Consider the following 26799-nt stretch of genomic DNA (forward strand, 5'->3'; position numbering starts at 1 on the left):
ACATTTTGAAGAAGCTCGACAGCCGAAACGTTGGGTCTTTTCCTTTCTTCTCTTTTTGGCATGGAATAAACCTTTACCTGTTCCTTTGCAGCCTACGCATGCTGACGCAGCTACCTTCTTGAATTGAATACATTATCCATGCATTGCATGAATATCCAGTCCATGGCATGTAAACCTTAATGTCCCTATCTTTCTACCAAACTGAAAATTCCAAGAGGAGATGTATTCAATGCAGCAAGCAAACGTCTGCAGGAAGGCATCACCTGTTGCATGTAGCTCTGTGTACTGTGGACCAGGCGGGTGGTGTTGGAGTATTTGAAGCGGTTTCTCAGTTCCTTGAGCTGCTCCCGGAGGACCTCCACCTGCTGGTAGCAGTCTCTCATCTTCACTTGTCCCAGCCTTCCCAGGGCCTGTGGAGGAGAGGGTGGGGTGAGCTCTCCGGCGCTCTCCGATCTCTGCTGCCAGCAACACAAGCATCCTTCTGAGCCTGCTCAAAATATCCCGCAAGGCCACCCCCCCCGCTGACCGCACTAGTAGTTTCAGGAGACGCAGGGGCAGATGCTCAACCAACATGCCTCAGAAGCAGCTGTGTACTGTTGTGTTTCGGGATGTTGTGAGCCTGACGCTGCACGAGGTCCGGTCTCACCTCTTTCAGCTCTTCAGTGCTGTTGCTCTCCTGGTAGTCCTTGCCCAGTTGGTCAATCTCGTTCTCCACCAGGACCCGAACGTCCTGGAATCCGGAGCTGATGGGCACCATGAGCTCCTCCAGGATGGAGGCCAGGTAGGGCTGGACACTCTCCAGGCAGCACTTCACTGTGGGCTCAGACACTGTGGCTGGGGGTGCAGTGGAACAGGTCACTACAGACAGGCCGTGGCCATGCCTAATTCAAACAACAGTGCGACAACCTGCCATGTTCCTCACCTATAACTTGCATTTCAAAGTGCTTAACTGTGCTTTGCTTTGGTACACCACTTCAAGCAGCCCATACTTCTTTTTTTGAAAATAACTTTTTTTTTTTAAAACAACAAAGCCTTATAACAGTGGGCGACACGTTGGCACAGTGGTTACAGTGCTGGAGCCCTGCATTCAAGTCCGGGCCTGGGCTGCTATCTGCCTGTGAGGAGTTTGTAAGTTCTCCCCGTGTTTGTTTGTGTGGGTTTCCCCCGGGTGCTCCAGTTGCTGGCCCTGGTGTGAGTGTGTGAGTGTGTGAGTGTGTGAGTGTGTGAGTGTGTGTCTGTCTCTGCCCTGTTGTGAACTGGCATCCTGTCGAGGGTGTGTCCCACTTTGTGACCTGGATAGACTCCAGCTCCCCTGTAACCCTGAATTGGATGAAGTGGTTGGAAAATGGATGGTTGATTCAGAACACTGTGAAGAGTAGTTTAACAAACCAATGTTAATGTTCCTGCTTATTTTTCATTTTAAAAGTCTCTGAGGTTAGGCACTGAAAAAAATATGATGAGGATTTTTTTTTTATTTCAATTGTTTCCAAATTCTTAATTCCTTGAGTGCTCCCTTTTATTCATGGAACACTCCGGATGACGTATGATGCCATCTTCTGGAAAAATCTGCAGAAATCCCTTACTTCCCAGCATGCTTCCATCTCAGTGTGCCCTGTATGACATCTGGTGCTAACATTGAATCACGAACGAAAGGGATAGCTTCTCTTCTAAAAGTGCCACCGGTAAAGCAGTCGTCATGTCTGCAGACCCATCTGGGTGTTCTCTCAAGCACCAGACAACACTCCCTTCTCGAGGGCAGGTCAGATGTTGGGTTCACAGCCATTCATGAGACTGCTAGCTTGGAGCTACGGGCATCCTTAGGGGAAAAAACACTCTTGTCACGTGCAGCACAGCATGTACCTTTCAGCTTTCCAGCCAGGAAGTTCTTAGAATTGACAATCTGGTCCATGTCTGAGCGAATACGGGCCTCCTGCTGCTTGGCTGTCTCCTTGCATTCTTCCTTCAAAGCGTTCAACCCCTCAGCCACCTGCTCCTGGACCAGGGTGTAGGCGGATTCCACAGTCTGGAGCAGGAAGTGGAAGAGGGAGAGCTAAATTCTGACATGAGTTATGTTGAATATGGCCAGATGCCAGAATCATTATTTTACTTAAATGTATGAAACCCCCATGGACACTGTATATGTAAGTCACCAGTCATATAAAACTTTCATTCCTTGCCTTGCACTTCTCCCAGTAAAATATTTTAAAAAAGGTATGTAGTGTACAATTGAATAATATTGCTAGAATGTAATATTAAAAAAAACGTTTTTGTTTAATTTGGCTTTCATAGAAGCACATTTGAGTGATCTGCATCTACTGCCTATGCTCCCTGGGGGATCTATTACAAGTCAATGCAGATGAGCCCCCTGGTGGCCAGTTTAAAAATAACTTGCTCGTTGAGATCGGTACGAAGCCCACGTACAGCGAACCAGACTCTCTTCCGCTCGTTCTTCTTCCCTTTCAGTCGGGGCACCAGCTCGGTCTGCAGCGAGGGCAGCAGATCCTCCATCACCAGGTTACTCAGCACCTGCCACACACAGGGAACAGGGGGGCTCTCAGGGACAGACAGCACAGCCGGCCTTTTCACAAGCTGAGAGAAGCCACATCGGGCCCTGGTAAATCTGTCCCCACGTTTCCAGGCAGAAGAGCAAAAAACACCTGAGTGTCACAGAGCCTGATGTAACACAGAGCAAAAGACCTGAGAGTTCCTGCTCATGACGTTGCTGCTTCCCCACACCTGCATAAGAATTTGAATATTGTACATGATTTCAGTATATGTGGTTTACTACTGTGCTACGTCACATTGTACAACTGATATTTTAGTGGTGACTTTTAAAACAGTACACAGTATAGAAGCAAGATAAATGTTCCTATATTCTACAGGAAACTGAAGTTTGTTTTGGCTTTTATTTCACTTTTACAGTTTACTGAGTATTTTTTTTTTCTGGTGTGAGGTGATAATACAGAAATTAGTGTTAATTATTTTGGCTGATGTCTAAGGCATTTCATATTTGTACTGGCTTCTTGTTTAGACAGCTGGGCCTGTTCCTGGTGCAATCTAAGGGTCTGTCTTGTTCTATGGTACAGTGGCAGTGTTCCACCCAGCGAATGAACCCCAAACCCCAAACGAGTCCAGTGGCCTATCCAACACCCCACACTGATGGCTTTATAATAATGAGCAATGTAGCGTAAGCTCACAGCACAACCTTGTTATTAATACTGTGATGTTATGATTATCACTTCCACTGCAGGCTAAACTAACTTTCAGGGGGCATTGTATTGCCTGCTTCCCTTATTATTGTGTAGAGTTACATGAAAACATAATTTTGAAGCGAGGCCAACATTTCAAGGCACCGCATTTGCAAAACAGACTGAAGTCAAGCAGACCAATACCGATGTCCCTTTTAACACAGAAAAAGATTCTAATGGAACGTTTTGTGCAAAGGAACCAGCTTGAAAACCTTAAAACACGATTTAGTGAATGGAGCTCAGCGTAATAAATTCTTGCTGTGACAGGATTATGGTCTAAAGAGTCCACATCATCTAAATTTTCATTTCAATGTTTAGGTTTGGATTATACTTGCTTAGAGGCGAGTTAAAGTTTTTTTTTATTGCAAAACATACAGCCCACCATAAACCAAACTGTGTGGGGGGGGGGGGGGGCTCTGAGATTGTTTTGAGATGTGTTGCTCTTGAGATTGAGATCTTCAAGGGTTTAGAAAACGTATTAAAATAGAATAACTCAGGAAATCTAAAAGTCAAGTAGATTCTGTGACAACGTATATTTTTTTTAACTGAAGAGTTTCATTTTTCAAAATGAATGTGGTCCCCCATATCTTACAAATGCAATTATATTGGCAGAAAAGATCTGATAAAATGCTCTTCACTTGAATAACCTGTACAATATTGTATGATTGTGTGGTTAACAGATCTACACAGAACTGAAAAGTGTAGACTGATGCACAGTACAGTATGTGCAAAGCAAATGACTACAAGGCTCTCTTGTCACGGTGTTCTGTGCTGAAGTGTGAACTTCAACAAAAGTTGTTTTAAGCAACTTCCTGTACAGTGAGGGAATTTCCTCCAAACAAGATTAGCTCAACAACAGAAAAGAACTGTGGGGATAAGCACAGCAACTTCCAGAGATCTTTCTGAAAGATCATACAAAAGTTACAAGTGTTTAATTTTTTACACTCTCCCGAGTTATTTGACATAATTTTAAATGCCCAGATGCATGGATGTGAGTCATTTAGAAAAAAAAAGTGTCTTACTTTATAAGTAACAGAAAGAAACACCTGTTTTTTTATTGTGGCTAACCACTGTATAAATAAAATATTTTTAGATCGGACGGAATCCCAAATATTCTTCCTGTCACAGGAAGTGAACGGTATGTCTCTATCATTAAGTGCGTGGAAGTATGCTTTCTCTCACAATGTTATGATGTATCCTGTTTACAAAATAACAAAGCTGCAGGAATAATCGTTTTCTGAATTATTATACCTGTGGCGATGCCAATGATATATGATGAATTTAATTGTTTTGGAGCACTGATTTGGCATTTCAAAATGCACCATTCACGTTATTCAGCAACTGACTACTTTGGAACAGTTACTATTATGTTACTGCAATGTACAGAAATGTACAGAGATCTTGTGAAATAAAGGGCCCCATTCAGACGCTCAGCTTTGTCCTTGCACTGTTGTGGGGGTGTAAGAGAATATCTTTCGTTTGTGCCCCCAATGAAAAACTCAAATTCTTCTAATTCTGATGTCATGTCATTTACCAAACTGCTTTATACCATACGGTGTCGCAGGAAGCCGGAGCCTACCCGGCAAGCAACGAGCGCAAGGCAGGGTACACCCTGGACGGGACGCCAGTCCATCGCAGGGCCAGTGCAAGCCAATCATACATGGGGACAATCTGGAGGCCACGGTAAAGGCTGAGGGGGGAAATTTGGCCCAGACACCGGGATACTCCCTACTCTTGTTGAGAAATTCCCAGGGGATCTTTAATGACCACTGTGAGTCAGGACCTCGGTTTAACGTCTCATCCGAAAGACGGTAATGTCTCATTCCTAATTCTTAAAGTGTGTATGCCAGCTCCCATCATACTTCTGAACGTTTGCCTCGGTCATTGTTGTTTTTTGGTCAAGAACTCAAAAACTGAAATGACATCGATTGTCCACAAATAACCTACCTTCGCATCACTTCCTATTAACATGTCCCATGATTCATAGTGGTTCTTCTCCTGTCTGTAGAACTGCACTGCCTTTAGGAAAGCCTGCACATCACATGTTGTCTTCTTGAGAAAGTCTGGAAGGAGAAAGACAGCCCACTCAGGAGGAAGTGTTTTATCTCCTGCGGCGCACTGAGCTTATTCTGACGTTAGGTCTCAAATTCTCAAACACGAGAGTATTATAGACTTTTCAGAATAGTAACAGCGAATGGTACTTATTACATTATTTTATTCTGTTATGATGTGAGGAATTAGTGAAAATTATGGTCATTACCCACAATTACCCAGCTTGTGGATTTAATATTTCTGGCAATATTCAATCATTGTTGTAGCAGTAAGAGGTACATTGCAAAGAATGAGTCTTGGCCAGTCAAGGGTAACCCCATTCATTGTGTTAAGCAAAAGGGTGGGTTAACAGGACTCATTGACATTGATTAAACTGTAAACTGAAACATTTTCCACAGTCTGAAATCTGTTTGTGTTGGATTATTTCACAATTACATACAATTTGAATCTGTGGTTTTTCAGTTTTTAAACAAAAAAAGTGCCACCTTCCTCTTTTGAGGGCAATATTTGCCAATCTTTTGGGAAGCAAGAGAAAAAAATCATCAGTTGCAATCAATGTAAAAATAAATGGCCTTTTTTTGCTTCTCTTGCAGTCACATGTTAATGAAACTGCTAACCACTAACTGACAAGAAAAGGATGAAGTCATTTCCACACAGGAAGCAGGTCTCTTGCTACTGGTTATTATTAGAGTATCATAAAGCCGATTGAAAAATACCAAGAAGCATGGTGATCAAGTTCCACACGTTCTTGGCTCATTGTTTTAGAGCACCCGGTCTTATAATTATAAGGGTGTGAAACCTCAGTGTTCTATGGTCTAACGCCTGCCATGCATATGCAAAATGATTTCACCCATACTGCACGATGAGGGCTGTAGCTAACACCTTCTTTTTCGTTTTTCTTATTTGTGTGTTGGTTTATTTCTCTGACTTTGACCCAGCCCAACTCCTGATTCACTTCCAGTCCCTGAAATACCTTGGTTCTGATGTCTGATACAGTCTTCCAGAATGGAGATGAAGTGTTTCTGGGGGTCTTCGCTGTGGAAGCAGAAGTACCAGTCTTTTCGGTAAGGCAGGTGCAAGTAAACAGGAAACTGGTCAGGCATAGTGACCAGGGGAGGAGAAGCCTCTTCACTCATACCTGCAGGAGAAAACACAGCCTTAAGCTGAAGTCACTTTGAGTCAGTCTGCTTAATAAAAACGTACCTGCTTATAGTGTGGTAATCAGATGATAATACACTACATATTTTAGGCTGGAGAAGGTGGAGAAAGAACACTTTAGCAACTCATTTATTTAAAAAAACAACAACAAATCATTCCTTCTGGAGAGTGAAGGTCCAAAACTATCTATCCCATCAGCCACCTGTATCCTGTAGTGGCAGTGCAAGTGGTGGTGTTCATAAACAGCTGGCCAGCCACAGAGAACTACAACCAAACCTTGTTTCTTTTCAGAGTTATAAGGAAAACTAAAGTCCCTGGCTTTTTAAAGTTGTGTCGGAGGGTGTATGCTTGATTCTTTTTAGTTTTTGTTGGAAGGTAGGAGTGACTGGGGCTGAACTGCAATTTGGTATTCCATATGGGTTTTCCAAAAATTGCTTTAAATGGATAAAATGCTTGCAGATTCTAATATAAAAAGGAAAGGAAATAATGTCTTTCAGTTGATTTTGTAGTGTATAGAACGCCCCAGTGCTTCCTTATTGCTTATGTTTTATTTCTGAAAGATATCCAAAAAACATACTAGTTGCCATTTTTCCAGGGGATTCAAGCAGAGATGCCATGATTATGAACTATCCAAAATTATTTTAGAACATTTCAGAGTAGCAAACTCCACTGCTGAATTGGATGTGGGAGTTTAGGGCAATTCATTTTATTGTGTTGGGTTTGGCATTTGACTGTCACGAAAACCCCTCCCTTAATGATCAGCCAGTCTAACAGTCTGCCTGCTGCAGTTCTCCTCCCCTTGCTCCAGATATAAATGGGTAAGAGTCATCAGGTACAGACTGAGAGCTACTGAAAGTTGTTTTCCATTCACTCTGGCTGTGGAGGTGGCAAATTAAAGCTTTCAAGGACAAGCAAAATAAGCACATGATTGCAGACTGCTGGCACCCCTGTTGCTCCTATTGTTGTAGAACTTGCCTGCCATGTACTACACACAGATTTGACCCAGCAAGTGCTTTCAGGAGATACCTACTGAAGTCAGCCTCTGGGTGTGATCTGAAATGCAGCACCAAATAAATGTATAGGTTTCTATGAACCTCGCTTAAAGAATAAAAATTGCTATCAGTAAGACACCTCTTCATTTCAAAAGCCCAAACTCTAGGATTTCAAAGGCATTCTGTTCCATGCCACCTTACAGGACACTAGCCCTCAAGCTGGATTTTAAAAAAGCAAAGTACAGTAGGTTGAGCTTGGCAGCAGGTAATTTGACTTTCCATTCCACAGACCACTGAGCTGTGCTACGCACAAGTCACTGGCAGGTTTGACACTCACTATTGGGGTCGGGGAAGGACCTGTCTACCAGTGTGTTGTACTTATCCAGCGATGTCACCACAGTTCCTCCTGTTGGGAGCAGCCTGAGCCTGGGCTCAACTCCTTTCATGAAGGTCTTGAACGAGGAAAAGAAAAGAAATTGAGGTTTTCGATCTGAAGCTGGCTTGTAAAAGACACATAAGGGGCCTCCACTGTTGTCATTGTCCTTTACTTATATTTAAAAAACTTTTCAGCCCGCGCCGCGGACAGTTGGACACACCAATTTTTATTAATCTCGGCTCGCTGCTATAGTCTTCCACAGGTTTTAAAATAAGAAGAAGAGGAAATAATGTGTCTTTCAGTTGATTATGCAATGCATAGAACACCCCATGTCACTTGGGTGACAGTGTCACTGCAAATATAAAAGCAACATGCAAGCCATCTATCAATAATGGCACTGTGAGGCCTTGGTATTCATTCTACAAGCCCACAGCAGCAACGGGAGAGCCAAGGCAAGGGAGATCAGATATGGCCCTCACTTGTGATACCCCAGCCTCAATTATATCTGCAAGCCACAGGGATCTCTGCTGCACAGCATGCTAACAATACCCAGGCCACACTGTCGCTCAGGGATTTCCAGTCACACTCTGCTGATACAGCCCAAACCCAAGCCAGCACTGTCTGGGCAACAGGGCACACGCCTCTGTTTGAAATGGATGCTGTTCTAGTGCCCTCCTCGGTGATTGTTTGTCTTCCTCTTCAATCTTTCCAACATGGCTGGTTGGGAAACGGGGCCCTCCCACTGGAAAAACGACACTGGCCCCTCGCGGCTTAAAACGCCAACCGCTCCACCCACCTCGTAGCTGTCGTGGCATTCCAAACTGTAGTTCGCCCGCACCACCACGAACCTTTCCTTCCATTTTTTCAGTTCGTCGCTGTAATGCAGTATATTCTCTTCATACAGGACCTTCCCGGGCTCCAGGGGGTCCTGCAGAGAAAAACGGGAGCGTAAGTCACACTGCTTTGACATATCAGGAGAGCCGTTCACTCAGTCCCTGAGTTTATTATTATTTTCGCCAGCAGCCATATCACCCTGCAACTCACAACTGGCAGCCCACTGAAGCTCAGCAGGTGTGAGCCTGGCCAGTACCTGGATGGGAGACCTCCTGGGAAACATTAAGGTTGCTGGTGGAAGAGATGTTAGTGCTCATCCTGTGGGCTATGTGGGTCCTAATGCCACAGTATAGTGATGGGGACAGTACACTGTAAAAAGGCACTGTCCTTTGGATGAGATTTTATACTGAGGTCCTGACTCTCTGTGGTCATTACAAATCCCTGTTTCTCGAAATGAGTAGGGGTGTTACCCTGGTGTCCTGGCCAAAGTTCCCATTGGCCTTTTCCAATCATGGCCTCCTAATAGTCCCCATCTCCGAACTGGCTTCATCACTCTGTTCTCCTCCCCACTGAAAGCTGGTGTGTGGGGAGAGTACTGGCGCACTATGGCTGCCGTCGCATCATCCAGGTGGGGCTGCACATTGGTGGTGGAGGGGGGTCCCCATTACCTGTAAAGCGCTTTGAGTGGAGTGTCCAGAAAAGTGCTATATAAGTATAAGGAATTATTCTTATTTTCCATATTTATTTCATACAGGACTCTTTACAGCACTGGCAAAGCCTCTGCTGCAACTTACCCTTTGTTTCAGCAGTTGTGTCTGAACTGGCTTGTGCTGCTCCACCTCATCGTGAATCTCAGAGAAAAAGGCTATGGCATATTGGCGTTTGTAGTGAGGGCTGAAATTCTTCAGCTCTGCTTCAGCCCGGCCTGGAACACAACCCAAATGAATATCATTTTTATTTTTATTTTTTCTGGAGGAAGGGTGGCCAATGCTGAAGTTGGTAAATTGTTTCATAATGAAAACAACTCTAAAATTGAAAGGTAGTGTCTTGCCCCCCTAAGTTGTTGGTGCACTTTTCATTTTTTCCATGTGTCATTTTTCAGCTTGACACTGTTTATGACTCACGCTTGCTTTACAACGCCTTCCTTTGCCTGTCATTGTTAATGTTACTATACAAACCTGACTTGTTTAGTTTTTGGACACAATATATATGTTTATGAGCTTGGCTGGGTTTGGAAAAAGTCCAGGTATTCTTGACCTTCGCTGTGTACGGAAGGTTTGTTTTTACTCTGCTTAATTAAGTGCTTCCAATACACGGTACATCTGTGATCTGGGACTGACATCGTTATATTGGAAAGAAGTCCTATTTCATAAAATCCTCAGGAAAGCAGAAGGGAAGAGCTCAATATACCGAGAGGTATTAAAGACTCAGAGGATGATTTGGGGGGAATTTTAGTTTTAATTTTAAGGTTGGTGCATTTTAATGCCTTTCATGATTATTATATAGGCAGTCGGATGCATACTAAAAATTTTCAAAGGGAGGCAACATAAAATGTATTTGAATTTCGGTGGCATCAGGTCATAGCATGCACTGAAAGAAACAAGTTCATATCGACTGCTGCAGCCGACTTTCTAGTACGTTCAGCTGAAACTGACGATCCCAACATGCAGCCAAAATAATATGTCTAACCTCATACCGATTATCTCTCCACATTGCATTTTTCCTTCCAAATTTAGTTCAGCATTAGCAACTGTTTACTTGGAACTGGTCACAAATTTCCATACTTTTTCTCTCACTCTCATTTATTTTCCCTGGAAATAACAGTGTTACCAAGGAGAATGCAGAATATGGAACCATTCCTTTTTGGCTAATGAACTCAAGTCTTATTTCAGATTTTAGATTACACTGCACTTTGTGATGAGTTTGCAGATCACATTACTGTTTGTGGTCCCCAGTGGGTTTGCCTTTTAATCCTGGCAGAGTGTTAAATAATATATTAATGCCTAACACATAAAACTGACCAGTGTCTATGGCAATCTCCAAGGCTATGCTTTTCTCTGTATTATTGTGTCATATAGCTACTGTATATAGATTAGTTTCGCTTAGCTATAGTTCTTCCATTAAGTTGGCAGAAACATGTCTTCTGTATTAAATGTAGACAGCATGGTTGCTGTTACTCTCTGGTAACATGTTGGTCTTGAAGAGTACGCATCAATAGAACCGGCAATGATGCAAGAAGACGTATAGTACTTTGCAGACAAGTGCAGGGAGAGCATTCTTTTGATCTTCATGAAAACACGTGGCACATCCTGCCCAACAATTCCAAATGAGTAGCAATTTTTCTAGAATTTTTTACCCAGCCAATTCATCTTACAGAGTTGTACCTGTTGCCTCTTATAACTATCAGCTACTGTATTTGCATCCCAAAGAATAAAAATGACTGAACCTGCAGCTGCGGCACCTAATTTTTATTAATGAAAATGAAATGTGTTTTCTCCTTCGTTTCTTAATCAGTTGATTCTGATTGGGTAGAAAACACTCCATCATCAACAGAGAATAATCAACACTGCAGATGGAATTGGAGGAGCTAAGATATAGGAATTAATAGAAGCGGAATCTTAAGTTCATGCCTTTGTCCCTTAGAATGACCTCTGACTCAGTTCTCGCCCTGTGCAGCTGTCAAATAAGAGGGGTACAAAAAACTCTTTTTCTTCTGAGATCAAACATGAATGTTTCATTTGTGCAATCAGGATCGTCAAGTTTATATAGCGGTTTGGATTACTCCTTCTGGAGTGAAAATTAAATGAAAAAAGTCTGTGATGGACTAAGAGGAGAAAGCACAGCCAAGGCATTGAGCCATTGGCCTCTAGATATGTATCAGCAATTCAGGGACACGTGTGTATGTTACATTTTCCACCACACCAGTGGAGCACTGAGCATTTTGTTTTTCTATGCTGGAATACGTTCATACTCTCTTGCTTTATTTATTTTAGAATTTGCTTTAGACAAAAATTATTTTTCGTTTGCCGCCATAAAAGAGCCACAGAAATTCGAAACAGGACAAACACGTAGACAGGACAGAGTAGGCAAAGTGATATTTTGGCTCTAGAGAGCGGAAATGATTGGAACTTTTCAAATTCATCAGAACCAATGCTGTGATTTCCCCTTGTCATAGGGATGTCTGTACAAGGCGGCAGACCAGACTAAAATGCCACTTTCTTTTGTGCCACATTGTTAACACTGACTTTTATTTGCATAGGATGCATAATGTTTTTTGTAATATGGTAATTCCCATGGGAAGCTGGCATCTCATGGACTTTAACATTTGACATTTATTTGATTCAAAGTGACATATTTGTATTTGTTCTGAGTGTAGCAGAGTGGGATTATTTATTGTTATCCTGATGGATCTTGATTGAGGCAAATAGTAGTTTATTTGTAATAGATACGTACTCTTTAGGGGAATCTTTTTTTACATGAATTATCAGAGGACAGCCCCTCTCATGGAGGTGTGTCATGGAAGCAGCATGGGGAGATGAAGGGGTTGAGATGTATTCACAGCTGGAATCCCCCATCTTCCTGTGGGTTGTTTGGGGTTGTTTGGCATGGGGGGGTAGACCCTGTTAGGAAGCATTTTCAAGGATTGCATTTCTATCTTAGCATTATTATTAGATGTTGGATTCAGACTCTGAGTCCCCTGATCGATGTTCCTGTTTTGTTCTTCAGTGCTTGCAGGCTGATTTCTCCTACCACACATGCTAGCTGTAGAGTCTTGCAGCAAAAGGAACAACACACAGGTTGCCATGATACCAGAATCTCATCTGAAACAACACGATGTGGGCAGATATACCGGCAAGTATTACAGTGTAGCAGCTTCCTCATCTACAGAGGACAAAACAAAGACATTTCTGAATTTTTGTGCTGGGGTCAAAGAGTGATCAAGAAAGGAGACTGCCATGTGTAAAAAAACGAATATTGCAGGTACAAAAATTGGCTTTTGTTTCAGTTTATATCCCTAAGATATTGAAACTTGATTTCTTTAAATTGCTTCGACAAATTCCTGCTGAATCTCTCTGGGTCCATTTACATTAACAGTACTCAAAATCACTCTATGATGATGTATATGTAAAATATACAGATTCCCTGCCACGTCTGCTAACTATTTTTGATGATTTGGGTTTTCTATCAGGGTATGCAATTAATTGGTCCAAGCCTGGATTTCAACTGTTAAATTTCTGCAAAGGAGAAACAACACCTTATCTCTGACTGTCTCACTGTCCAGACTTTACAGGTATTTTACTGTGATAGCATGTAAACAAAAACAAATCTCTGTGGAGATTTTAGATGGACACATCATCCTAATTCCCTTCAAGCTTGTGCTTCCTTGCTTCTCTTTCTTCTCTGTTCTCTTTTTGGTAAATGATATATAAATGTTATCATTCATTTCAACCTGAACACCACAAATAAACAATAGGGTTATATATGTACAAGATACAAAATCACACTCGATTGTAAACTTCTGCAATCATCTGCATACTGGAAATGCTTGCACCTAACTGCAGAGACTTCCAACTCAGATTTTCACTGCGTATTTGCATACATTTGGAAGTGAAATATGTTGCTTAATGTTATTTACATTCTTAGAACCCTACAAAAGCAGTTCCAAAAGACTTTTACAGCATCTAAAGATGCCCAATGCATACTGTGGTTCTACACATTTCTCCAGGGCATGACAGAAAACAAAGAAACTAGCAGCTGCTAGCATCAGTAGAATGGACAGACAGAAAAGAATTGCAACTGAATAGGAATAGACAAATGGATTGTCAGAGGAAAAACCCCAGAGGTTTTCACTCAGTGCCACAGACTAATAAATAAGCTAAAAAGCAGGAACGCCAGGATAAAGAATGTTAGGATGAGAATGTGATTTCCTGTGCTGTCCAGCATTCCTGCAGCATGAAGGCAGCCATGGCACTGAAGTGTTTGTCTTTAGGAGTGCAGAGGCTGGGACTCTATTGATCCAAAATGCATTCTGTGATTTTGGTAACACTTCAGTATAAGGGCTACACAGCCGTGCATAAACACTTTTTAACACATATTACAAGAAGACTACAATAATATTCTCAACAACCATAAGCTACCGCAGAGAATTAATGGTGTGATTATTAGCAGAATCAGACATTTTTTTATTGACAAAAATCTCATTAAGAGCTACCAACTGAATGTCACGCACATGAATTGTAGTTCGTAAAATAAAATGTTACTGTGATGTTCAAACCAGACCGCACAGAACAGATAAATCAGCTATTGCAATATTTACGACTGAAGTACTGAAGTTAGTGTATGCATGTACAGTAAGTATGTTTCTTTTAATAGTAAGTGCTGTGCAAAAAACAAAGGTACTGTTACTTGTGCAATCAATCTTATAATAATGTTGACTTCCATTCATTTTCAGAAATTTTTTGCTTTTTCCTGTCATAGTCTCGGAAGCACAGAGTACAAGCTGGGACTACACCCTGGATGGGACGCCAGTCAATCACAGGACACACATGGGCACAAGACAAAGAGACAGGCATCATCTTACATAGCCTGCATGTCTGTGAGAAGTATGTGGAAACCAGAGCACCTGCAAATTTGATGAGAACACGCACACTCCATGCCGAAGGTATCCCTGTGCAGAATGCTAAATGCAGGATCCAAGAGTTGTGAAGCAGCCATATGCCATGTTCGTCACTCTATCAAAAAAGATACATGGGATTTTCAGAAAGGAATTTGGTCCCATGACTGAGTGAAACTATGCAGGATGCAGAGAGAGAAAAGCTTTAGGTACACCTTATATAGTTAATAGTGCATGAGCCATGTAACAATGTTTAAAGCTTTGATACTGTTAGATTAGAGTAATAAAGAAGTTAGTGAGACTAAAATTCTACCAGTATTTTTTTTTTCTAATCGTCTATGATATTTTAAAAACAATACATCTTAGCACTATGCCACATACTCGGTTTTCATATTTCTAAGATACATATGCAAATTCATGGAAAAGCAACAAGACTCAGTACTTAGCATCGACTTGCCACAAAGGACAGTTCAAAAGCATTTTTCCAACCAGATAATGATTTTAAATGGTATAATTGCACTATAATTATCCCCAAATCAAATGACAGGATGTGTTTGAGTACATAAAGAGAGAGAAGAAAAGTGTATGTGGTAACAAAGTGGGGAAAAGGGCTATAAAAGAGAAAGGACTGAGGGAAGGTAAATTTTGTAAGGTGCTGTAGTAAATGAGCTTCAGGCTAGAGCTACACAAGTAGTGTAAGATTGTATAAAGGCTGTATTAAAACTTCCGATAGAGAAAGCACTTGCAATAGTCCACACATTAAGTGTCATAAAATACAGGAAAAGTCATTTTCATAAAATATTAAGATATCATGGATTACCTTCCATAATCTTGTAAAATGAGGTCATCCTAAACAAAGTTGTTTCCTAATGCACGACATACTAGACAAATAACTAGAGCACACACATTACACAGGAACATCTAAGCAGCATGGATATCCTGCTGTAGCAGTCCAGTGTCTAGACTGGTGGCTTTTTAGGGCAGTGCACGTACAGATGTGTGTGAAGGAATGCAATGGTTTCCTTTGCAGTAGAAAACCCAGGAGAGAGCAGTATTTGAGCTACGTCTCCAGAGATGGGAGAAATGAAAAGGAGTGAGAGATCAGATCAGGAGGGTCTCTCAGCACATGGATGCGTTATGGAGGTTTATATTTTAGGATTATTTAAATAACAATAAATACAATTTACAGTAGTAAAGACAGGTTGCATTCAAGACAGCTAGAGCATGTTTTTCTCCTGAGACTCATTCACATAAAATGCAACAAAAGAAGAATCATGTCTTGACTAAGAAAGATATGGGGTTTGAACAATGTGATTGCTCATTAAGCAGTCATGTGTTCTTTGGGTTTTGCGTTTGCAAATTCAGAGCTGTACTGTTGTACATACTCCTTGTGATTCTCAGCATACGATTGCCATATATTTCCTGCTGAGCATTTCCCTCAAATTGACTGTTTGAGCTCATAAGAGATGTATGCATATGCATGCAATGAAAAAACAGACATATGTTTAAGTTGAAGTATCTTTTAGTAATCACTGTAAACAATTTGCAGACTTGTTGCTATTCTGTACTAGTCATTGAAGTATAGTATACAGTATGATAATATGATATTACCTTTTGTTTCACCCTCTTTACATAAGATATTTGGCATTGTTATTATGTTACCCTTGATTGATCGCTGCCTTGGATAAGATCAGAAAAGTCAGTTAAAAACTGGAATTGTAACTACCATTTTGTAATAACAGATACAGATACACGTGCACAGATAAATGTAAGATAGTGCAATTGAGGAAGGACACACTCTCTACAACTACTCATTACTATTTCTGTGCTGACAGAGCTAAATAAATTATTACGAATCAGTAAGTGTGTGATCTGCTTTTAGTAACAGAATCCTCTGCCATACAATAGGGGAAATTTGGCAAGAATTTAATCTCTGTTTCTTAATTTCTGATCTCAGCTACAGATTGAAAACTGACCACTGTGAGCACTGAGAATAGTGTCATGCTTTTATTTATATACTGAAGTTTGCTTAAATTAGTTGTATTTATATTCTGAAAGTCTATTCATGCATTCAACACGTTATCTAGAATTTAAGGTGGAATTTGACAATTTCTTCCTTAAAGGACCTCTTACAGTTGTTCACTGTAAATTCCATTCAAAAGTTTTTTTTCTTGATGGACTACTTAAGAAAGTGAAACTGGACTAGAATCCTGCTGCTGTCTCATTAAAAGATAATCTGGACTTGTGGAACCTGCTTTACCTGTCTTAAGTAGCTTCAGCTAAACAGAGATAAATTCTTACATGAAACAGATTTGACAAGGTATAGCCTTGCATGAGATCTGATGAGTTTTCAAGAGATCAGAGCTCGGAGCATCAACTGGACACACACAATCCCCCAAAATTATGAACTCCCCACAAAAGACACCATTACATTTAGATCATCAAGTCAAATTAAACCTCTGTGTCTTTGGGTGGTGGGAGGAAACTGGAGCACTAGGTGAAAATCTATGAAAACGAGGACCACAACATATAGACTCCACACAGACAGGTCCTCCGCATTGCAATTATGGCCAGGATCCTGCAACAGAGAAGCAGCAGTCCTGACTTCCATTCTCTCCTATGGGAACGGAACTGGCAGAACTTCACCTCAAATTATGCTGATAGATGTCACAAGGGGTGTCAAACTAAACAAAATTGTAACTGAAAGGTGCAAATATGTAGGTAATAAGAAAACTTTTTATTGCACTCAGACAGCACTCTAGTGGTTTTATCACTGTTATAAATCTCTACAAAGGGCATAAATTCCTACACTAGTGTAATAAATCCAAGTTGGATTTGTTGAGAGAAAGTGCTCTTCAGGATATAGTGATAATAGACATACAGTATGTCAATGTATGCATTTATCTAGAACACGCTTGCTTTATTTTTGTTTTGTGTTTCATACAATGTACTAAAAACTGTAAAAAATTACCATGCTAAAACCAATTTGTGTATTTAAAAATTCACAAATATGGCAAAAACTCCAAGGGCAGGCAGAAGAAGACAAAAATAAGGAGTTGATGTACATAAAATACATCTCTCTGGGGTGTTATAATACACTTTTCTTTTTAGCCTTTTTTGAAAATAAACTGTCAATATTTTGTAAGCTCTTGATTAGCGTTTGCTAATGCCGATACAAGCACAAGCAAGCAGAAGTCCCATTTAATGCCACACACTGAAAAGATGAACAATTGATTTTACAAAGAGTTATAGCCTACATAAATAAAACCAAATTAAAATTTAATTAAAGGGAAGTATTTGTATAGTAAATTTGGCATTTGTTAGAGACACGTGAAATGAAAAGCTTTGAACATAGAAAATGTCCTGAATGTACAATATTTATCATGTGAAAATCTAGAAAGCAAGGTCTTAAAACTGCTGAGGTTCTTGTGGTGAACAGGACAGAAGCAAGTTCTCTTTTTAAAATCCTAGCACTGCTTCTCTTGAAACCAGCTGTAGCTGGATGCACTAAGTTGTGGTTTTTAAAATGGTTCTTAACAGTAAAGAACTGATGCTAATTAAATTTGAAACTAATCAAAGCTCCCTGATTTGTTTTTACAACCTCTGTGAGGAAAAAAAAGAAACTAAAGAAATGGCCTCATATCCAATTCCAAGTGGTGCTTGAGTCTTCAAATAAAAGTAGTTTTTTATTGTTGTTTTGTTTCTTTTGCTGTCTTAAACTTTGTTTATGGCTTCAAGAACCCCTCTTCCAATTAAAAAAGAAAGAGTTTTCTAGGAGGTTTGTGGGAGGTAAAATAAATCTTGCAGTGGTTGCAAAGAGATAAATGATTAGACAGCTTAAGACAGGGTTAGGACCCAGAGGCTTGGCTGACCTACTGGAATGGATATGTTTTTCCTATCTGTGTAGAAACCTGGAAAGTGCATCAACACTTCTCAACCAGAGCAGGGATTCTAACTTTTGAATAAGGTTTAGTGCCCTGGTACCCTGACTCTTATAATCTGTTTTTAATTGTGTTTCGGGGAATAAAATAAGCTTCTCTGCAGAACAACTACTTGTAGATACATTTAGGATTTCCAGCTCAATCACAGTTGACACACCTAGGCCTCACCTGTCACGTAATAATGCATGCGTTTTTTATTCCTCGCCAGTAATATCTCTGATCTGCCAAATTTAAAAAAATCATTAAACCCCTAAATTCAAGAGCAAGTAAGAGATGTCGTTTAAGACTCATTTAAACTGACCCATGGAAAAAGCTGCATGCCTTCATTGCAGATGAAGATTAGAAATGGCAATGTGTAATTTACTGTTGCCACTAATGCAAACATGCAGAAGTCCAGCAGGTTCCTGCTTACAATGCATTCCATCTCAGACCCCTGTCTTTCTTTTCACTGCTACCAACGACGGTATTTAACCACACAGTGCGATTAAAATTAGAAAAAGGCTTAGCTCTGGAATTATTTCATTTCGTTAAACTGTCAAATGTCTATGTTGCAATGCTGCTCAGCAATGTTGTCCTTTTCCTTTCATCCTCAAACAGCTGAGAAAATCATGCTTGAAAAGTCATGCTTTTGTTTGAAAACTTAAATTATTATTCCTTTTCTGAATTCAGGATGGAGTTCTTGCCAAGTCACAGATGTGCATTCGTGCTAGATACAGTACATGATATACTGCACTGTAAGCTTTCTATCATACATGAGTACTAAATCCCACTCTCCTGTACGTGACTGAATTGCATTTAGACTCTCATTAGCTATTCATGCAAGAGCAAGGGAATTTTGAAATTCAGTTGAAAGATTTTTTTCTTTTGGGACAACAGCAGTCATAAACACATGTATGATATCATTGTCGGATATGGTCCAGGGATATGGATGATCCAACCCAAACAAACGGGAGCCAGAATATGAAAAGGGAAAGCTAAAGGCAGATTAATGAGCAAAGGGAACAGATTTTGCCTTTGCAAAATGTGCATGAGTGTTCTGACCACTGTTTACAATTAACACAGTGTGCTCAGCTACAGTATGTTATTGTTGAAGCAGGGAGCAGTGATGAGGGTCGCTCTGCTACTAAATTTTAATATTAGTTTTAAGAGGTTTTCTAACCTCTTTTTCTAACAAGAAGCCTTTAAAAACTTTTCAGCACAAGTGGCACAAATAGGAAATGTCACATATACAAAAGATTAAATAAAAGGGAGATATTATACAATTAGTTACTTCTGTGTAGCCACAGTAGTGTTGATTCATTGTCATTTTTTTTTACTTTAAGAGCTAGCAGGATGTGCTTTCTAAGATAATCCACAAACTTTGCATACCGTATCTCATCGTTTTTCATAAGAATGAATATTAATCTATTGAAACACAGGAACCTGACATTACATACTAAAACAGCTACACTTGGTAAGAGCTGCTTATCTAGGTATTACTTTATTATGATCAACACGAAAAAATGGACATCACTGGTCAGCAGCCTGGCCATGACAAACTTCCTTCAGCCAGTAAATAATCAACACTCCCAAAAGCACAGGATTGTAAACCCTCAATAACATCTCCTTGGAATATCATCCATGTTCCACCCATGTCTCAAAAGACTTAGTGGTGCTGGCTTAACTCCCTGACTGTGTGACACACCCTTTAAGAGGGTTTAGCATTCAGCACTGAGGTATTTTCAGAAAGTTTTAATCTACGATTGCAGTTTAATTTGTGCTTCCTTTCAAAACACAAAAGTCACTCCCATGATTAACCATGAGTGTTTAAATATGAGAGTCTTATCTCTGACCTCCAGAGCATCCAGTGTTTGACCTAGAGTATGTTGTTTATTTGTCCAATTTATGAGAAGTATTATTTGAACACTCTGAGATAGCTTGACTGAGTAAATACATATATGAAATTGTAGCAGAAGAAAGGTACCATTTGTTTACCTGTAGTAATAGAAAACAAGAGGTGAAAAACTACTAGAAAACAAGTGAAAAACCGCAGAGTAACACCCTTATCAGTATATTACGTCCTTCTAAATATGTCTTGCAGGAACTAAACAAAACTCAAAAACTGCATTTTATAATATTACACAAAGACAAATCAAAAATAAAATCAGGGATAAAATTATTTCTCATCTATTTAGGTTGAAAAACCAACAACATACATTTCACATTTCAAACATGGGATTTCTAATACGACACAAGTGCACGTCTTAATTTCTCTGTACATCAACAGGGCTGAGTCTGTAATAAATACAGTACTTTTGCGGTTTCTTGCACTTAAAACTATCTTGCCTAACTTGTTCATCAAATTATTTTTAAACATTATTAAGTGATATCCTAGCAGTGATGGAAAGCTACAATGAATCAGGGAGCCTTGTGATTTCATGGGGAGAAGCGCTGTTAAATAGAGTTGTGAAACTCCAAACGTCAGCGCTGAGACTTCAAAGACATGCTGTGAGCTGTGAGTCCATTCACACTATGATGCTGGCTAGAATTTGTGTGGAATGACCTGCTGCCTCTTCATTTATGTTATAAGATGCAAATAAATTCAAGACTGAAAACAGGAGGAATTCCCTTCCACACATCTGTCAAAAAAGCGTCTCAGAATACTTTCAAAGAGTGTTCCATGGATTATGAGGTACAACACAACAATGAGCAAGACTGACAATTTGGTCTTTTCTTGGTCTTTGTCTTTTTTTAATATTTTAGTGCTTTCTTTGCACTTTTGCCTGAAAGGGTAGAAAAAACCGACAAGGAAAAGAGAAAGGAGTTCTTTATCTCCTTTTAAAAAGAGTATGGATAAGCCATAGAATTTTGAAGAAGAAACATCTGAACAATGGAGAACTGGCAATTAAATGAGACTGATTGCTACTGTAGCTGTCCTGGTCTGTGTGTAAAAAAGAAAGTATTATATAATGGCTGACAATGACTTTTGTGAGTCTTGCCCAGCCTTGGGCTGTAAAATGAACTGCTACAAAGCAGTTCATTTTTATTTTCTGTAAATGAGGAGGTGGGGTAAAAACAACACTGCCCAGTGATCCAGCTAAAATCATACAAAGTGAAAGTGGCAGGAGCCAACCAGCTTGCTTAACCTATCCGAGAGATGAGATCCAGTCCCTTTCTGCAGTTAAAAGCTTATTCATTCCTGGAACTGGAACTATGTTATTTAATACCAAGGCTTCTTCAGAGCAATGCTGCAAGCCAATTAGAAAGGAGTGAAAAAGAATTTTAGGACAAATGACACAGGACTATAGATGAAGTCATATTTCACCTGCATCCTTAAAAAATCAAATGTGATTTCAGATACATAAATAGAACAGGTTTAAAATGAAGCCAGGCCATGTACAGTATGGCTCCTCCATATTCCAGAGCTTCTGCTTCATGGGCATTTCTACAGACTAGTGAGTATTCAAAGCATTAAGCCTCCTCTCTGGAGCAGAAAGCTGCTTTGTTTATCTGTGGTAGCTATCCTGGCCTGTTTTGTTTATCTCCCTTCACAATGACAGCTACTTTGTGAGGAGCTACCAGATAAATCTTTGCAACAGATGTTCATAGCACTTATCCCTTTATTCATTGTAGGAACTCATTTGCCTCTTAATTGCTCTTAATTCTCTCCAAACTGGTTCAAATATTGGTCACCTTGAAATCCTCAAGTTCAAAATGGTGGCAGACACAGCGCAATCACAGGGGCAGGAAAGTATTTGTTTTGATTCCTAGGCAGGTTTTGTACTATATAGTGTTACTACGTGCCCTGGTTTCTCTGTGAGGCATAGGGTTTGACAGAGCCATCGAGTGGTTTCAACGCAGTTTAATTTCTGTTCAATTTTCCAACTTCCGATATGCATTCACTAAATCAGGCATGGGCAATCATTTCTTTATAAAATGTACTGATTATACAACACTCCTTACATTTTACATTACATCTGGGGTGGCCCTCTTTTATAATACTCTATAATGAACACTAGCAATGCTTGATATGTGTCCTTTAATACACAGAAAGCCTTTCCTTAAGCAATACTACCAGATCAAAAACTGTTGCAGCTTGTCACAGAATTTCATGCAGTCACATTCAACACAGAAAAGATGTATTAAATATAGACATTAGGTAAATCTGCTGCAAAGCCTTCTTCAGCGGAGAGAACTGCTTCCATATGAATAAGGCCAGCATCTCAGCTTTTAATAGATCTTATTGTACTTAAAAATGTATTGCCAGGAAAATTTGATTGTGCAAAGACCACATATTTCCTGCAGTCTAGATTTAAAAAGCACATTGGTATCGGGCAGCTGTACGATTCTGCTTCTCGGTTCATGCAAGGAAACACCATTTAATTTCTGCTACCTGCAGATGTTTATACTTCCTTAGTTAAAAAGAATGAGCTCAATAATATCCAGTGTATTGTGCTTCTGCTATTTATAGCGCATATATAATATAATTGAAAAAAAATAACGTTGTGTGAATTTCAAATATCATCATTGATATTGTACTTTGTTTCCTAACAAAACCTAAGCAAGATGAAGATATTAAGCAGATCACTTTAATTGGATTTCAAATTAATTAGATCTTACTACATTTGTGAGCCCTGGTTATTCTTCAGTACATGACAGTAATTTCTTGTAGTTGACTTATATTAAAACTAGGAAATGACTGTTGTCTAAAATGTTGATCACCAGTGTCTCATATTTTAAGAATATTTTTTCTAATGTCTTTGGACTAGTTTACAAAACTGAATACTCTGCCAAACCCTGTTAGCAGCTATAAAGGTAGTTTTAATCCCAAAATTTCTGTGGTAATGAAAGCATCCAAGGTTATACAGTATATACAGTAGGTGTTTTAGCAATGCCTTGTTGTTGTCCATGCCTACATAATACACGCTGGCTAATGAAACTACATGCTGAGATAGATATATTTGAGCAAAGCACATATACTGTATATACATACTGTAAGTGCAATAAGCAGGAATTCCCTATAGAGTGCTCAGTGTTATGGAACTATTCACTTGCACTTTATACACATTACATCATGCAATGTAGGAAATCTTTAGTACAGTATGTTATTCTGATTAATAACACGTTTTAGGCGTTGTCTGAATAGAGCATAGGCGACATTTGCAAAAAAAGTAAATGACATTATTTAACCAGTATGCTGCCTTAAAATAAAGCTTTAAATACTTTTGCACACTAAAACACAGTCTGTATTTAGTACTTGGACCTACTGTACAGTGTAAAAGCTTAAAACTAAATCTACAAATACATACGGGTTTGAAATCATCCCTCCCAAAACAGGAGAGCAGTTACAAATGAGAGGAGTGCAAATTGTATTTTAAGTGACATTTTAGCCTTTGTAGTCGTTTATATATGCTGAAATATTAAAACAGAAACAAAGGAATCACAACTAAGCAACAACTACACAGATACCTGAAAACTAATTAGAAAACAGTAGATGACCAAATTATACAATAAACCTATACACTTCAGGGCCTCTTTGATTTGTAATTTAAATGACTTCTTAAAAGCATGTATTAGTACTTTACTACTGAAACACAGCTTGCTGGCTGCTAGCAAATGCCTGATACGTGTCTCATTAAGATTTCTACTGTGGTGAACAAACACCTAATTAAAATATTCTCTTCCTCAGCCTAGCTAGAGTCATCACTAATTTAACTTGAGCTCTTGGAGACATGGCTGTGAACAATGGTGATTTCCTTCATTATATCTCACAATAAAGAAATCACCTGCAGCTTATGACCTGTATTATAATCTAACACTTTGTGAGAAGCTATGTGGACGTGTGGAGTTTTGATTCAAAGATGAAATGGCGAACAAAACTGAAACAACTCCGTGTCACACGTGGATAAACAGGGATTTCTTGAGACAAACTAAAGAAAAATGGACACATATTCGCAACCTGCTCTGTTCACAGGGGCTCAGTGGTTCTGCAATAGAATAACGAGATACTGTCCACGCTATATTAAGAGATGCCTTTGAACTTACATCAGAACTGTCTTGCGACAGACTGCACACAATTAAATTTGACACAGCAAAAGAAAGAAACCCATCTTGCCTCACGGCCCACTCCTTCTAGACTCCAGTGAGCTGCAGAGGAAGAGATCAATGGCATGACACATCTTTGAGTTTTCCCTTAAAAGGATTACCCAGCACAGGTCGGTCAGCGAGATAATGACTTGAGTGTCCTGATCCAAACTCCTGATACACAGTTTGGTGGGTTGGGCCATTTGAGTGTCTGAACAAAGAAATGTAAAACTGGGAAGCAATGCTTTTTGTTACTGAGCAATGAAATAAAAATGCTTATGAGGCTGGTAGGAGTTATCATACTGCATTAAGCTTTCTTGCAGGGGACCAAGAGAGTCAGACACTGGTATGCTACCGTACGTGAAGAGAAAAGACCTGTTCAATCCTTTTCTCTGTGTGGTAAACAGAGGTATCTAATTTAATGGAATCCTACAAAGGTATAGATTCCAGACTAGGTTTTATTCTATCATCCTCAGTGTTTCTTTGTCAATGTGAAATAACTCACTGTTTTATCATCTTTTTAAGGTTTCCTGTAAAATATAACCAACTTCTGCTACAGAGCTGGGAAATATAAGGTTGATTCTAAATCCCCTGGTCACAACAGCTGTTTTCTATAAATTCCTATTTTCAGACAGGATAAAAACTAGGCAAGAGAAACAGAAACACTAATAACAAAACATGAGTCGATAACCAACAGCAGGTGAACTCACATATTGTTCCGTCTGGCATCTCCATCTACTGCCCTCCTATGGGTGTGTATTAATTTACAAACTATTTTTTCATTATCTTACATTCAAAGAGTATAAGCTTAAACGCGACTTGACTTCAAGTGGGCTAAAGTTAGCACAACATGAAAAACAACGGCTGTCAGATCTCATAATAGATACAGGATGCTTTAAGTCTGACTTAAATAGAAGTTAAGATGTTTCACTTTTGAAGTGCTGTAATGCTAAATGTGTTGCATACTGTGATGCTGAAGCATCATGGGACAGTGAATCTAGGTTAGAAGCTTCTGTTCTCTGCACTCTTACCAATTTGTGATGTTGCCCGGCAACACTGCACCAAAATACACAGAGCTGAAAAACCCTAAAACACTGCGGGTTTAGAAAATGTACAGTAGTATTGTGCACTAGACCTTTTAGTTGGAACGCTGAATCTAAAACCCATCTCAAACTCCAGCATCTTCATGCATTTTCGTTCTTTATCTTCTTTATTCTTCATTTATTTTCTTCTTTAGAGAGTAGTTTTGATTAATTTCCCCTTAATTTTGAGTCGGGATGGAATAAAAATCGTGCTATGGATAATTAGGAAGGAAATGTGAATGCGGTCATATAAAACAAGGATGGAATGCTTTGTGAAGTAGATTTCATTTGTCAAAATGAAATTATGTGCTTTTTAATTGTTAAAAATAAAAGAATCATGGTGCCACAATGAGCAAAGGCCTTTTTAAGTGGTTTTGGGGATGTTTTACTAACAACAGTACCGGCACTGGGCATTTGAGATTTCAAAGCAAACTCCACAGTTTTGCAGAGATGAAAGAAAAATGAAGATTACAGTTTTGAAACACTTAAATGCCTTTAGTTTTCCAACTGCTTGCTCCTTCTTTGTGGATTAGGGATGAAACTCTCCAGCTTTCACCAATCATGAGAGAGACAGAAAAACATGTATCAGACAAACATCAACCCTCAGGGAATTAATAGTTTTCTACAAATTAATCACATTTAAGGATGCCAACATACTTCAAAACAGTAATCCAAAACAACCAATCAATGCTGAGAACTAAAATGTAAAGAATTCATCACTGCTTCAAGCAAAAGACATGGGAATCGGTAGTTTTATTTCTAGATAACTGGTGTCCTGTCAAACAGATTAATTAATCTGATTATACCAGTGGAAACGTCTTCTAAAATTAGCTTCTTCTATTCTTCATACATTGCCACTCATAACCAAACTCAAATCTTAAATACGACGTTTACTCTTTAAAACTGACTTGATCAGCACGGTTCCCAAAATGTAAAACTGTGCATGCACAAAATGTCTCTCCAGCTTCACTAATGTGAACTGAAATGAGGTTATGGTGTTTGGCACACAGAAGAATTCAGAACAAATAGCAGACAGATGCCTCGATGATTCATATGGGTGTGCTTTTGGATCTGACTGCTAAGGTCTTATTGATATACTTCAATTGGCCAAAAGTCTTACTTTCTGGACTGAAATGTGGTCTGTGGAGACCTCAATATAAAGTAACAGAACTCTGTATCTTCAGCAGTATACTAAAATTATCATTGCTCAGTTTGAAGCCATTTGAATTGGGTCTCATCCTGCAAAATATTATGGATTAATTTGCTTCTGTACATCATATCTCGTACTGCCTGTCTCTCCAAATTCCAAAAAGTAAATATCCAACAATACACAAAGGAGCAGGAATGAAGGGGCTTTCTTACAACCCTACAATGGTAATGGTTTGATGTTTTAAGACTTAGCTGAGTAATTAAATGTATTTTTGGAAAGTTCTTTTTTA

The 26799-nt window shown here is 39.4% G+C and overlaps 1 protein-coding gene across 1 annotated transcript in view; it reads right to left on the reverse strand.

Moving 5' to 3' along the window:
* The window catches only part of niban1a (niban apoptosis regulator 1a), a 33319-nt gene that overhangs the window by 5257 nt on the left and 1263 nt on the right, over positions 1-26799 (reverse strand). The window contains exons 2-10 of the mRNA XM_088927138.1: positions 9455-9585; positions 8623-8754; positions 7788-7902; positions 6274-6438; positions 5196-5311; positions 2422-2526; positions 1861-2023; positions 647-834; positions 264-410 (exon numbers count right to left, since the gene is read on the reverse strand). Coding sequence (XP_088783264.1) covers positions 264-410; positions 647-834; positions 1861-2023; positions 2422-2526; positions 5196-5311; positions 6274-6438; positions 7788-7902; positions 8623-8754; positions 9455-9585 — 1262 coding nt within the window. The remainder of the gene's footprint in view (positions 1-263; positions 411-646; positions 835-1860; positions 2024-2421; positions 2527-5195; positions 5312-6273; positions 6439-7787; positions 7903-8622; positions 8755-9454; positions 9586-26799) is intronic.

The sequence above is a fragment of the Atractosteus spatula genome, chromosome 11 (genome assembly GCF_055471065.1).
Source record: "Atractosteus spatula isolate fAtrSpa1 chromosome 11, fAtrSpa1.hap1, whole genome shotgun sequence".
NCBI classification, from domain to species: Eukaryota; Metazoa; Chordata; class Actinopteri; order Semionotiformes; family Lepisosteidae; genus Atractosteus; species Atractosteus spatula.